Here is a 14,683-nt window from a genome sequence, read left to right as displayed (position 1 = left end):
TGTCGCCGAGCCAGCAATTTTTATCGTCCGCAGTGTATTTAATAATGATGAATGCATGTCTTATACAATTATTACGTTTCGTCGAGATCGTAACGACGAAGCTTGTTAGTTTTTTATTGCCAATGACGATTAAAGGGGATAGAAACTATATTCCGGTGCGTAATTTAATCGTAACGAGGCGACCGTAAGGTAAGCCGAAACTATCGTACGTCGCTCTGGTAGAAAATTTAAATATCGTACATTCACATCGATATTATTATGTCAATCATTATAATATTATCCAAGATTTATGTCAGTATTATAACTTTGCTGATTTCTCTTGTGAAACGACCAGATGACGATACCGAATATAGGCATAATTTTCTCTTCAGTGTAATAATCATATACATGAAACGTGTGCTTTTTGCGCATATAAAAACCGAAAATATTAGCCAAAAAAAAACTGACAACACATACTACACCGTATAACATTATGACGAGGAAGTTTATATTATAGTCGTTCTTAACACAAAAAAAAAAATGAACATTATTATATGCAATGTGTTGGCGGCATATATTATGATATATTATTATTTAGCCTTCTAATTTGTCAATCGTCGCGGATGTCGAAACATCACTGCACTGCATTATCGGCCAATGGCAGTACAATGATAGTTGTTACATCCGCTTTAGAAACCAAAAGTAAAAAAAAAAAACATAATATTATTGTGTATTCCATAATAAATGATCTTTGGTTTTATTTCTTTAATTTCGGTGGTTTGTGGTTATAATATGATGATAAAAAAAAAAAAAAAAAAAAAAACAATAATCGAATAATTTTCAAGTACATACTGTTATGTATCTATACCGTCACCGTCTCTATTTCCTGTATCGAACAATAATCATTATTATTATATTTTATACAACAACAACGCTCGTGGAATTTTATTTCGATCTATTTTATCATCCAGCGTACCTATGTGGGGAGGTTATGCACCGTGGGTACATACAATCCAAAAAAATGTTAAGATGCGCTGAAATTGATTTTCTTATTGCTACATTGTCGTAGTCAAACGCCAAATTTATATTAATGTCGATCGTACCTACATTGTTAATACCTAATCACTTTTTTCATATTATGAAACATGCAACTAATGCATTTAAATGTTAAAAAAAATTTAAAATAAACAAGATAATTATTAATTCATTTTTCATTATATAATTAATTGTTTTACTTATATACCTATATTAGTTAGTGATTGTAGAATGTGTATATTTTGTTGAGTAGGAGGTAGGTATACTGATATAAAATATTTATCGATGAATTTTCTGAACTCGCTTTCGTTTCTTTATTTGAATTTACTCGGCCGTATGGGGTGTAATCTATATAAATATTGTATAATAATATATAATAGGCTTTACACGCACGCACACCATATACATATAACGCGTTCGTAATGTATTTACAAAAGGGTACACCTAACGAGTTTTTCCCATTAGAAATAAATTGAAAATAATCACATCTATACAACACTTGCTGTGTGTAGTACACCTATACATAATATATATTATCTATATGTATATCTATAACACACGTTTTCGTGAACAAACATAATATTTCTCTCAGTACTCGGAAATCGTCGTCCTCTCGTTTGTTTCCGTCTCCTGCGCCTCGCCGAGGACTTAATATGTAGGTACATTATATATATTATTGTGTATTCGATCGTTTAGTTTTCGTCATTGTGTTTTGGTTTTTAAGTCCCCCCAGCGTGAAGTACCAAAACGAGGAAAAAAAGAGAGGAAAAAGGATGTGGATGTACGGAGATAGAAAAAAATCTATAGTAGAATGGATCGGTATTATACGCGTTTATATTATACAACAACAGCAGTGTATCAATGCACTGGCGACTATTGGTCGAACAAAACGCTCGTTGTTCGATTTCTTAAGCGTACGAATCGACAGCTCTGCTTATATAAAATATATTATGTACTACTTATTGTATGCGGACTTTGGACATTACCTATATTATATTACATATATAATACCTCTGTGGGTGATGCATATGATATTTTCCCGTGCATAGCCAGGCCCAATAATGCTTATTATAATATTATACACCCAGGATACGACTCGACCATGTGAGTATGTGACGGCGGCGGCGGCGTCTTCGTTGTGATTATTTTTTTACTCTGTCCTCGGAAAGACGGCGGCCGGGCGCGCGGGGACCTCGACGACTCCCCTTATAGCTTACGGTCGTATATGACGACGCTTTCTACATATATGCTTCACCACCGGCGCGGCTGGTCCACGGGATAATAATAACAATAACAAGACGACAGGTAGACACATACGTATATACCTCTGTGCATATGTATATGTATATTATATATACATTATACTCGTATTATAGTGGTGCAAGTGTGCAGCAACCACCACACCCATGATGATTGTACGCCGCCGCCGCCGAGTCGTTCTCGGTAAACATATTTTCTCCCTTCTTCAATAAAGCCTCCTATTATTACTTCGTTCAAATATCGCCGCCGCCGTCGTCATCGTCGTTTTCCACAAAAATCTCACAATATGTACATTAATATGACCGAGCACATTCCAAAAAGTCCTACTCCTCGTCCACTTCCTCCATCTTCACATCGCTCCTTCTCTCTTCATCCTCCGCCGCTGTATTTGTATAGCTATATATACCTACCTACCTGTTTAACATCATTTTCAGCACTATCGCGGTTGCATACCTCAGCAGTTATTGTTGGTTGTTTGTGCGACATCAAACATAATAATATACCGACCGTGCGTATATAATATATCAAGGAGAGTGGTCACGAAAGTAATGGGAAATCGGGTTACACATAAATATTTGGCAAATGTATCGAGAAATAAAATCTACAAGACATTTTCAATCGCGATAACACCGTATTTTCTGGGATTTAGTGAGGAAATAATGTACTTATAAACGCCGTGTCCGCCTATACCCATTTATACACATACATAATATACGAATCCGTCTTTTTTTTTTGTCAAATTCGCTCCTTAAAATGTCGTATTTTCCTCGAGATCCCTGGATAGCGTTTGAGAGAGAAACAGAAAAACAGAGAAATACGGAGAGTGAGAGAGGAATAGAGAGAAAGAGACAGATATACACAGAAATTAAGAAAGAAAGAAAGAAAGAGAAAGAGCTGATAGGCTGAACCATGTTCAATCGATTACCATCGGTTGGACGGTATATCATAATATATATATATATTCCCTAGACTAATGCTGCGGGATAAGACGACCGCCGCCGGCCTGACTGACAACACTATTAAAAAAAGGGTTGTATTATACATATTGTGTATAGGTACTGTGAAGAGAAGACGACCTTGAATGGGTGTCTTTAGTCGTCAATCGAAAACGGCTCGGGTTCGTGATGAATGGAACGGGTGGATCAGTGCGCATGCGCTAGTCGAGTTGCTCGTTATTAAACGCATACCTATAATATTATAAAGGTACTCGGCCGCGGGTATCGAGCTTGTTACAAGAAGAGGCCCACGTGCAAACGCCGCGCGACACTCAACGGAAACCCACGGGCGCCGGCTACAGCGGTCTTGGTATATATTACAATATAATAATATCATGTGGTCATCGAGGACAATACGCGAAGATCTTACAACAACATAGTATGTAATAGCTTCAGTGTGTCCGGATCGATTTCGTCACACAAAAGTCGCCATCTGTCCCTGTCCCAGCAGCGTGCGAGGCGGCGTCGGGGTAAATCGTATTCGCGTTATAATAAATATGCGCGTGTATAATACCTACAACTAATCTAATGTTATACTGTCGTGAAAACCGCTGTTATAATATCACAGTCAGTGAAGCTCACTCTCTGTCTCCATCTCGTCCCATTATATTCCGAATGTAGGTACCTACTACCTACCTATTATGTGTGCGGAGGCGTAGCCTGTCGATCATCGAATGACGCCGCATGCAGTGTGCGTTGTACGCGCCGCGCATACTATTACTATATAATCGGCTTCTGAAGTCCTGCACGGCGTGTCCGACGCGTGAATTATAATGTATCGCATATAATAATAATAATAATAATAATAATATGTTTATGTATATGGGTACATAATATTATAATAGCCGCAGCGGCATGTGCGGTGTACAGATTGTGTTGCGCTATAAGTGTGCGTACAGCCACGTTAACGAGCGACGGACTGACCCGAACGTGCAACTTGGATTCTTTTTATTGTTTTTTATTATAATCAGTGTGCCCATACACATTATACCTACATATTATACGCTATTATTTTTCTCTCTCGTTGGTTCCATAATACGGCTATGGCGGACAGCAGAAGAAACGAGAATACTATATAAAAATAATAATATGTGCGCGCGCCGAATAATAATAATATAATTTAATATGCGCGTTGTTTTTTCATTTCTCCGTCGATCGTTGTATATAATATGCGGGACGACGGAAACGGTGTAGGCACACACACGCGATATTATATATTATTGGAGGTATATACCTACATCATATTTTATACAAGATATTATAATAGTAGTAAGTAATAGAATAGGTATGTGTAGAGAAGGTCGGTCGGCCGCCGGTTGTAGATATATATCATATACATAATATTATTAAATATATAATACGTCTGTATACAAAATCGAACGGCCCCGTGGTGTTTACACGGCGGCGGCGGCGACGAGCTATTAAAGGGAAAAAAATCTTATAGGCGTCGGACAATGTTATCTAAAATATTCATCTTTACGTTTGGCTCGGGGGCCAGGTTTCTTCTTCTTCTTCTCCTCCTTTTTTTTTTTTTACTACAATTTCGATCTATCACTTATAGATCTTTCGTTAGAACATTACGCGGTTTGTGATTAATCGTCGATGGGTTCCAATAATAATAGTCAACTCCGCCTCCTCCCCTTCATCCGCCACCACAGACTCTTCGCTACTACCATCGAGTTCATTAGCGAGGAATGCCAAAAAATCACGGGAGTTTTTGGAAACGATTTTCGAAATCAATTGTGTTTATCTTTTGTGTACACGGTTCGTTCCTTACACAGTACTTATATATACCTGCATAATAATATATAAACGCTAGGATTTTGTTTACAAACCAATAAAAATTGATATTCTTATATATATATATATATATTATAGGTATACATTTTTTTCTAAATCGTAAAATAAGTTGTTACCCCTCGCATAATATAAATACAAAAGTGATTTAACGAACCTTTTATTTTTAATGACCCTAATTTATTTAGTGATCGTCTTGGCCGTCTACTGATTTATTAGTAATTTATGTGACCAAATATATGTTTCCTCTACACTCAGTTTTCTTCGGAACGGCATAAATTAGATTATATTATAATAATGAACACAAAGCCCACGATATTTTTTTAGATAAACAATGTGTAGTTCAACGTTGAAAAATATCAAACTAAATAACATTTATTAATTATATTTATTTTTTTTTTGTATGTAATGTATTATTACAATCGTTTTCTTATATGAATGAAATTATTGTTTTCACCGTAGTGGTGTTCATTGTCCGCGCAAGAACAAAAATAAAAATATAGTAATATCATCACGTCACACGTTGATAATAATAATCATTATTGTAGCCGGTGAAAAGAGAACCCGTCAAAAATGCAGGCTCTTGAAAGCACTTAAATTGTCTATACGGAACGCCGTGCAAGCATAGTAAAACCGGCGCACTGCATCTGTATATCATATCATATTATATTATCTTCGCGGGAAACGTGTAACACAAAAGAACCACATAACGAAACCTCCTCCGCGACGGTCGTTGTAACATTGTATTTCATAATGTAATTTTATTTATTATTTCCTGGTTTGGTCTTGAATCGAATTCGTTGTCCCGACTCTCGAGAAGAACATAATATACACACGGACAGCATCCGTTTGTAAGTGATGTCGGGTAGGTCTCGAGAGGGTCTCTTCTCGCGTATATTTTATTGTACATCATTCCACACACAGCACGCCGACCGGTGTTAGGGGTCGCAGCTATTTTCGAATTCTCGGTATACGGTTGAATAGAATCGAAGTAAAAAATGTGAGAGAATTATATAACATTATTATATTTAATGTTACAAGTGTTCGGTTTGAAACGAATTTGACTTTTGAAACGTCAATATACCCTCCTTCCTCCCCACGACCATCATACACACTGTTGAACGCCTATATGTATCACCCGTTGTTTTATTATGTTATATGCAACGATAATTTTCTCTCTTACGGGACGGTAATGAGTATAATGTACCTACATTAATAATTGGGCTTATAGAAAAAAAATGTTATTAAACGGTATGTGATTTATGTGTGCACCCGGCGGGGTGTGCTATAGTACAGTGTAGTCGAACGAACGTATATATTATTATAAACGTTTCCCTGCATACCACCGACTCCGCTGGTCGGCAACCGCCTGTTGCCGCAGCGGTAACGACGACCGCGCGGTGATGACGATGGGAACTCTGTTGGCCGTAATTCGTTGTAGTCGTCAAATGTCTGGTTAATTGATTATTATTACTACCATTATTATTATTATTATTAATATGTGTGTATAAACATTGTATAAGCTATAAGACCGTCGTTTGGCTTACAGATGTGGGAGCTACTCCTGTTGAGCATCTTGAAATGGGACGTGTCCGCGATCACGGCTCACGACTTCCTATGGTATATACTTAAAAGACTGCACATGGACACCGCCAAGCCATTCGTTGACGTTGTTATCAAACACTGCGGAACGTTCATCGGCATGTGCTCCAGAGGTAAGTCTTATCAATAATACACATATTTAATTAATTTTGCTACATATTATATACGTAATGTAGGTACACCACGATATTATATCGCAATTGATATGCTGTGTACAGTGGCGTACCTAGGATTTCTAAAAGGGGGTGAGAGTATAAGAAAATCTAACAAAAATAAATTGTCATTATATGCATTATATATTTATATAATAATTTGATTCATGCCATTTAAATTAAAACTAATTTCCACATACCACTTTAAATCATACTTAGGACTGGGGACTTGTATAATGATGTGGTTGGTGTGATTAAATTTGTTTGTCATCTTGATTCTAAATGCATTCAATCCAGCAATTTTTGTAAGTTGTAGATTCAAAAATCATTTAGCTATTGATTTTATTTATACATAATAATAGATATCTATAGATAATAATTTAATACAAAATACAATATTATTTAGCTTATTGCGAAAGTTCAGTCACTTGACATAGTCATGCTGTGTTATTAGTTTTTTTTTATTCCTATATCTTTAATTTATTTTTTAATCATTCTGTACAATTCGCTGGTTCTTATTTTAATATGCGTATTTGTTTAAAATAGTTTAGAAACTATTCATTACTTACAGGTTTAAAAACATCTGAATTAAGATGGATCTGGCTTAATATTACGTAATATACAACGGTAGGTACCTAAAGTAATGCATTTAATTTTGTGTGTGAGAATTTACGTTTCTGATTTTTTGTCTTTTGTAGTAACTTTCGTAACAGTTTTTTATTTCCATGCAGAAGCTTACGTATTATAGGTGCTTTTTTATGAACTTGTGTGAGGACTTTCATTTTATATTGGAATCATTTGTTTTTTGTGAGAACTTACCTAATCCGAGCCACACGAATGTACCAAGTCCGTGGGTTTACATCATACATTCATACTATATTAAGTGTTTTTGACTTCTCCAGTTGTTCCCGAGCCTTCCCGAAATATATTTTGTTGGATTTCAATTTTTTTAGTTTTTTTTTAACCTTAAACGAGATTATCGTTTCAAGTGAATTATAAATATTTCGAAGGAAATAATAATTATATTTTATTTATTTATATAATAAAGGCACGCACGAGTATTATGCATATGTATAATATACGTTTACTCGATTATCTCCACCTTATTTGGTTTCTTGCAACGCGGTAGTATGATGTGGAGGGACCGGTTTACGATGGCATGGTGGTAGTTCAAACCGTGCTTGCAATCTTATCTCGGAAAAATCTCGGCATCAAGTGCGTTTGTGTGGGTATAATGTGAGTTGAATAAAAACTCTGCATAAGGGTTTCGGATTTGTACTCTAGGATTCGCTTGACGCTAAACAATTAATGAAAATTCAAATATTGTAATCGTGTGACGGCTGTTACCTCCACTCCACGATAGTGGTAACATAGTAATTAATAAATAAAACGACAAAATTATATACCAAAGACCATCGCCGTTGCATATAATTATATATGTACCAAAATTTAACAAAGAATAATAATAATGCCTATATAATATTATAAAGTCGATGGAGCGGTGGTCGTACAAAGGGAATCGTGGGACGGCGTGTGAACGTGTCGAGTTGTTTCGTCGCGTTCGAGATCCATCCCCCGCCGTAAGCGAGTCAGCTAGAGCAGCGGCATTTCGTTATTAATTATTTATGTGCTTAATAATAATTGTGAATGCTGCTCCAACCGCATTATAATAATATAGCCGACGATATTATAATAGATATCAGAACATAGGTAAACACTACGCTTTTTTTTTTCATTTTTTTCGGTGCCGCGCATTCACGACGATTACAATATTATCTATTCACAGCCGATATTATCATACGATTTCGGCGTGCGAACGAAGTTTCCGTCCTTTTGGTGTATTATATTATACATTATCATGCAGAAAGACGCGATCGGCGATATTATTATATATTATCAGACGATGTCCGCGTCGTCTCCGGTGGACCGTATTTTCAATATTAATCCTTGGCCGGATTCGCACGGTCGATATAGCGCACGTCGTAATAAAAACGATAAATAATGATGATAAAAAAAAAATAATCGCAGGCGGCTGATTCTTGCTGCACGACGACATTTATCCGTGTATAGAGGTGGTCCCATCGTACACATTATATTATATAGCTGATATATTATTATGTGTAGGTACTAACCGCCGCTGCCGTTCGCATCGTCCGAAACGCGTCTCATTGTCTCGCACGTCTATATGCGATTACTTCGTAGAAAACGCCACGGAACAATCTCAAAGGAAATGTGCCGAATGAAATATGGTTTTCTTTTTTACGATAATGATTTTTAATAAAAATAGTAATAATAACGACGACATTATTATGATGGTTATTATTACTATTATTTCCACCACCTCCATTCCCTCCTGCACGCGTATGTATCATATTCGCACCATCTACAAAATATTATATACTTATTCCCACCGATTAAGTCGCCGACGCGGCCGCTGCCGATTGCAATTTGTTACACATTTTGCGAACGTTTTGATGTGCTTATTGCTGCCACTGCAGCAGTGCCACGGTATATACCTGCAGTGTGTGTGTGTGTGTGTGTGTGTGTGTGTGTGTACGTGCGTGTGTATTATATATATATTGTGGACTGCTCTGTCGTCGTTATAATACTAAATGTAAAAAAAATAATTTACGTAACCTCAAAAAGTGTCAATAAAACATTTTCAAGACAATACTAGGCGGCGATGCGACGGGCGTTAATACGCTAGCACGCACGCACAAGGCATCATCGTTGATACAACGCACTTAACATTCGTTCTGAACGTTTATGAACACTTTAAGCGTACTTAAAATAATTGTATCGGCGATGGTTATGTAAGTTGTGTTTTAATGTCATGGTTTTGATTTTATATGCCACACACCCCGCGCTCGTCACCCCTTAAATTATAATTTCAACGGTCGTCGTGCTCGTAACGCGTCCTTGCTATGTGTACTGCGTATATTATTTTGTAATATACGGTCATGTCCCTAGGAAATGTGTATAACACGTGAAAAATGTTAATTTCGAAAATATAATATTATTCAGGCCTCCCATAAAACCGTGTATATAATATGACGTAAATACATAGAATATAGATACATGGCGGCGGTGGAATAATATATTGTGGTTTGTGTTTACATTATTAACCGGAAACTACTTGTGCGACCGACAATTCTTCGGGTGGTTTGTTCTTCATTATCTGTCCGCAAGGTCAAACAACTTGGATATAAACAAAAATAAGGGTTGTGGAGGCGTCATTATGTTATTATTTTTTTCTTCTCCGTTGGGAACTAGTATTAGCTAGGAGACGAGACGCGTCGCACATATAGGCTGTATGCAGCGACAACGACGACGACGATGACTGGTTCAATGATGCAGGGTCATCCGACGTGCGTGCGTGTGCTCGTGTCTCTGTGTGTGTGTAAATGTCGTAACATATACAAAAAAATATTCATCCCTCGCTGTTACTGCCGTTCATCGTTAATACTTACAATAATGAATGGAGGATGTGTATAGGCCCCGGCATTTCAATGAGAACGCCTTGAATTTTTTTTTTATGGCTTTTACAAACAGTATTTGGATTCGTCGAAAGAGAGAGAAATAGTGAGACACAGATAAATGCAGCAGCGATTCTTATACGTCTCTTATGTTGTACGAACAGGCGCTTTCGATTAGCGGGAGGGTGAAAAAAATAATAAACCCGAGTAACTGCGCTATAATATTCAACTTTTTTTCTGCTTTTTTTTTTAAATATTTTTTTGTTTCAATTTTTTGTTCATAATATATTATAATATATAACAACATACAGTACGGTCTCCGATGTCTTTCTCCGCTCGTACATGTGTTGCTGCACCGTACGCATACAACGGTTTTATGTGCGCATTATATACATACAACGTGTCATCTTGGGAATATCTTTGCCCGGCCAACATATGTGCTCGTTGCACGGTTTTTATGTGATATTGTGTCGTCGTATGTCGTATCAGCGGCAGCAGCAACGCACGTCCGTGTGGGGCCTAGTGAAAAACCGTAAAATCGAGCTGAATGCTCGTCGACGCCGTCGCTCGTGGCCCGTCGATTTTTTTTTCTTCTGTTCGTCACGGTAAAAAAAAAAAATACTTAATGACATTTCGTCGGTTTTTCGACGCCAACCGGTTTGTTGACTGGTTGAGGAGGTCCCATTTTACGAAATACATATAGTGCATAGATCATAATGCTGTATCGTTTTAATGTTACCATTTCCGATCTATTATCAGACACAAGTTTTCACATCAGTTTTCGGCTTATATCGCATCGCGTGGATAAAAAACCGCTCAATAAATATAATAATAACATCGCTTTTGACGTTAGCTATTTAAAAAATAATTTTCAAACTGAAATACGTAATCGGGCCTTGCAATAGCAGCGGCGTAAATTAAATGGTTGTCGTCTCCGGTTCCTGTCTGGTCAATAAAAATAATATTACTTAATACTCGGATAATCCATATTAAAATATTTTTTACTCAAAAGCGACGGTTATAATTTTTACATTATCCACGTTTTATATTTTTTTCCCATAAAGGTTTTGAATAACATAACACTCGTATAAATATTATATACCTATATGTTTGTCAATCACTAACCGGCTGTAGTTGTAGGTATACCTCTGCATTGCTGCGCAGCTATAACGATTATAATAAACCTTCGTGCGCCGCTTTTTTTCACTTTGACGACAACGACGTTTGTTTATTTTACACTATTGACTCTGTTCGCTCGACAGACACGTCCGTCCATTGACGATTTGGATTTCAGAATATCATCACAACATAATAATATGGACTCCGTCGATCCGTTTTTGTCGCTTACCACGCGGTATTTCGGTAGTCGTGTCTGCGTGTGATTCCCGCTATCACAATATTATAATAATAATAATATGTACCCAGAGAGAGCTGCCGACCACAAAATACACTCTCTCGGGTTGTCGTCGGCGGTAGACGCGTTCTATTTTGTCACACGTTGTCGTTATCTCATGTGTGTGTGTGTGTGTGTGTGTCGTCTTACCCCGGCGGCACACACATCACATGCTGATGGCATCAAACGCGGCCGCCCCGCAACTCCGCGCCTGTACGAGGTACAGTAATAATATTACGTATACTACGCGTATATGGAGCCGCGACCGAGGTGGTCTCTCCGGCATTATTATACTATGAATATTAATTTTATTCGTGTTAATTATTATCCGTTTTTATTTCCCAGGATTATTATCTGGCCGGCTAAAGGTGTTTGTGCTCGGATAACGCCCGGTATAATACCTATATAATATATATACATAATACATATATAATAAATGCACACGCGCGCGCATACAATTTATTATTTTAAACTGCATAAGTAATATTATATTATAGTTTAATTTAATAACTTGTTTCGTCTTATTGTTATTGAGTTTATATTTTATAACGGTATGACAATACGAGCTTAGGGATATTATAAAACCTATGTATGCGTCGAACAACCGTGGTTCCTCTTACATCAATTGAGTTGTTGATACGTTTTAGTCGTGTTTGTATATATATATTTATTATATGTTTGACAAAACGGTCCTGTAAAAAATATACAACGTTTCATTATTACATATAGACATTTTCAACCTATTAAACTTTTCAGACCCAGAATTAAAATATTTGACGTCAGGAATTTTTTTTTTTAGTATCTACACATGATTTGTAAATGGGGTACTAAATATTTTTCAAGTTATTTCCCAATGAGGTAATAATATACCTAATAGTTAGTTTTGACTATCAACATATTAATTCATTGTTGCACACATGACAACTTTATTATACCTACTGAATTATTATCAAATGTCGGACCTCTACATTCGTATACACTATACATGTATATAATATATTATTATAATATATTCAAAATTATTTATGATCGACATCATTCGTTTTAGTAATTAATACATTAAATGTATATATACCTAAGTATTATATACTATTTATACCATAATATGATTATACATCTAAAGAGGGTCAATTACGTATAATAAAGCAAAGTACGTTGACACTGGCGCAGTAGCGATGTCCGGGCAACTAGTTTCTCCTTTTCGGTTTTAATAAATACATTGTACGTATATATATAATAATAATATCTAGTATATACGCATGCATTATATAATGAAAAAGAAGATGAAAAAAAAGCCACACGTACAATTACCGATAAATTGGAATGCGATCTAATATAGCCAGCCGACGGTGGACTTCTGAAAATAGTCGAGACAGTGTGGTGGCATTGTTCGGAAACCTATAGTCCTTGAACGGGGTTCAGGTTTTGTTGACATTCCAGACGTCCGGGAGTTGGTGGATACCTTTACCTAAAGTACCATAATATAATATATTATATTATGGTCCCTTCAAGGTCTCTTTCGAAAAAAAAGTCGTGATATCACTTTTTTTCTTCTTACACGCACGCTCAACGTAAACATTCGCTTGTTTTTACAGGATTTGTGCGTTGCATAATAATAACTTGTTAGCGTTGCATTGTACTACCTACTTATATCTTACTATTACTATTGCGCTCGGTGCAACGGTTTCACATTGCCGCCTCGTTACAACCCCCTTGGATGTCTCTCAAAAACAAAATGGCGGTCACGTAATGATATCTTGTGGAAAACCTACTGACATTCTCACCACATATTATAACATTGCGACCACACCGTATTTATGTTTATAATGTGTTGTGTGTTTGTACAGAAACACGGCCCGAAGAAATTTCATGAGACAGTATTTTCAAGTCGTATACAAAATATCGTCTGTAATTTTTTATCATACTTTCGACAATAACCTAATGCTACATTATACCTAGGTACTTACTATAAATTATACGCTCATTTATTTATTTATTTATTCGCATGGCGAGAAATAAGGCAAATGCAATTTGTATGATATACTTTATTAGGTTCTATATGAATAGCGCAATATTGAGTCCGGCGCAAAACCATTTAGTCAAGTATTTATAATCAATGGCATAACGATCGTTTGACAATCGTTTTTAATCATATCTGTACCACACTAACAATTATGTATAGTTGGCTAAATAAAACCCGAATGGTCCTTTTTCCAAATCCAATATCAGCACATTGATTTAATTCCATTCGTCTGTGTGGGTAAAATTGACACAGAAAAAAACGGTAGTCATTGTTAATTATTCATTATGTACGTATTGAATTTTATGTGCGTATAAAAAAAATATACAGGAATGTGTGAATTTAACCAAACACATGCCGAGATTAGCTTTTTAATTATCAATTTAAAATATTATAATTCTGAGGTATAATTTTTAGTGAACACGTTTTTGGTTGTTTCAGTTATTTACCCAGTATTATATTATATTGATATTGAATTCTGATCGACAGAAGACATTCCATGTTTTATAATGTTCTTTGGTAATCATAATTTTTGAAAACATTTTTATACATAATAGATATGTATACACGTCAATAATCTACAAAAAAAAACTATATTAGTCCAACGAAACAATTTTTTTTATTGATTTTTTTTTTTTATTGCAAATACTTTTCCCGTCCGTGATGACTGCAAATATACTCTTAACCCAATTATTATCTGGGTTGAATTGCAGGTAAAATGACCCAGACCCGAAACGCCAAATTATCAGGGACAACCTGGATAAATATATATTGCCGTTCACATTTAATCGTTTAGAAATATCTCGGAAGGCATTCTCTTGGTTTTTTTTTTGTGTTTTATTATTATTAACAATTTATAAAAAAAAAAAATTTCGTGTCGAATTTAAATAAAGCGTATAATTGTATATCAAAGACGGTGCTGGTTACAAGGTAATATCACAAAAATGTGACCAATAAAATACTAATAACATTCA

General features: G+C 35.9%; 1 protein-coding gene across 1 annotated transcript in view; it reads left to right on the top strand.

Annotated features, from left to right (window-relative positions):
* LOC100167546 (cyclin D2-like) overlaps positions 1–14,683 on the top strand; it is a 56,295-nt gene that overhangs the window by 33,096 nt on the left and 8,516 nt on the right. Inside the window, exon 3 of the mRNA NM_001162284.2 lies at positions 6,616–6,781. Within this exon, the coding sequence (NP_001155756.1) occupies positions 6,616–6,781 (166 nt within the window). The remainder of the gene's footprint in view (positions 1–6,615; positions 6,782–14,683) is intronic.

This window comes from Acyrthosiphon pisum, chromosome X, assembly GCF_005508785.2.
Source record: "Acyrthosiphon pisum isolate AL4f chromosome X, pea_aphid_22Mar2018_4r6ur, whole genome shotgun sequence".
Classification (NCBI taxonomy): Eukaryota; Metazoa; Arthropoda; class Insecta; order Hemiptera; family Aphididae; genus Acyrthosiphon; species Acyrthosiphon pisum.
This window is presented reverse-complemented; position numbering and strand designations above follow the sequence as displayed.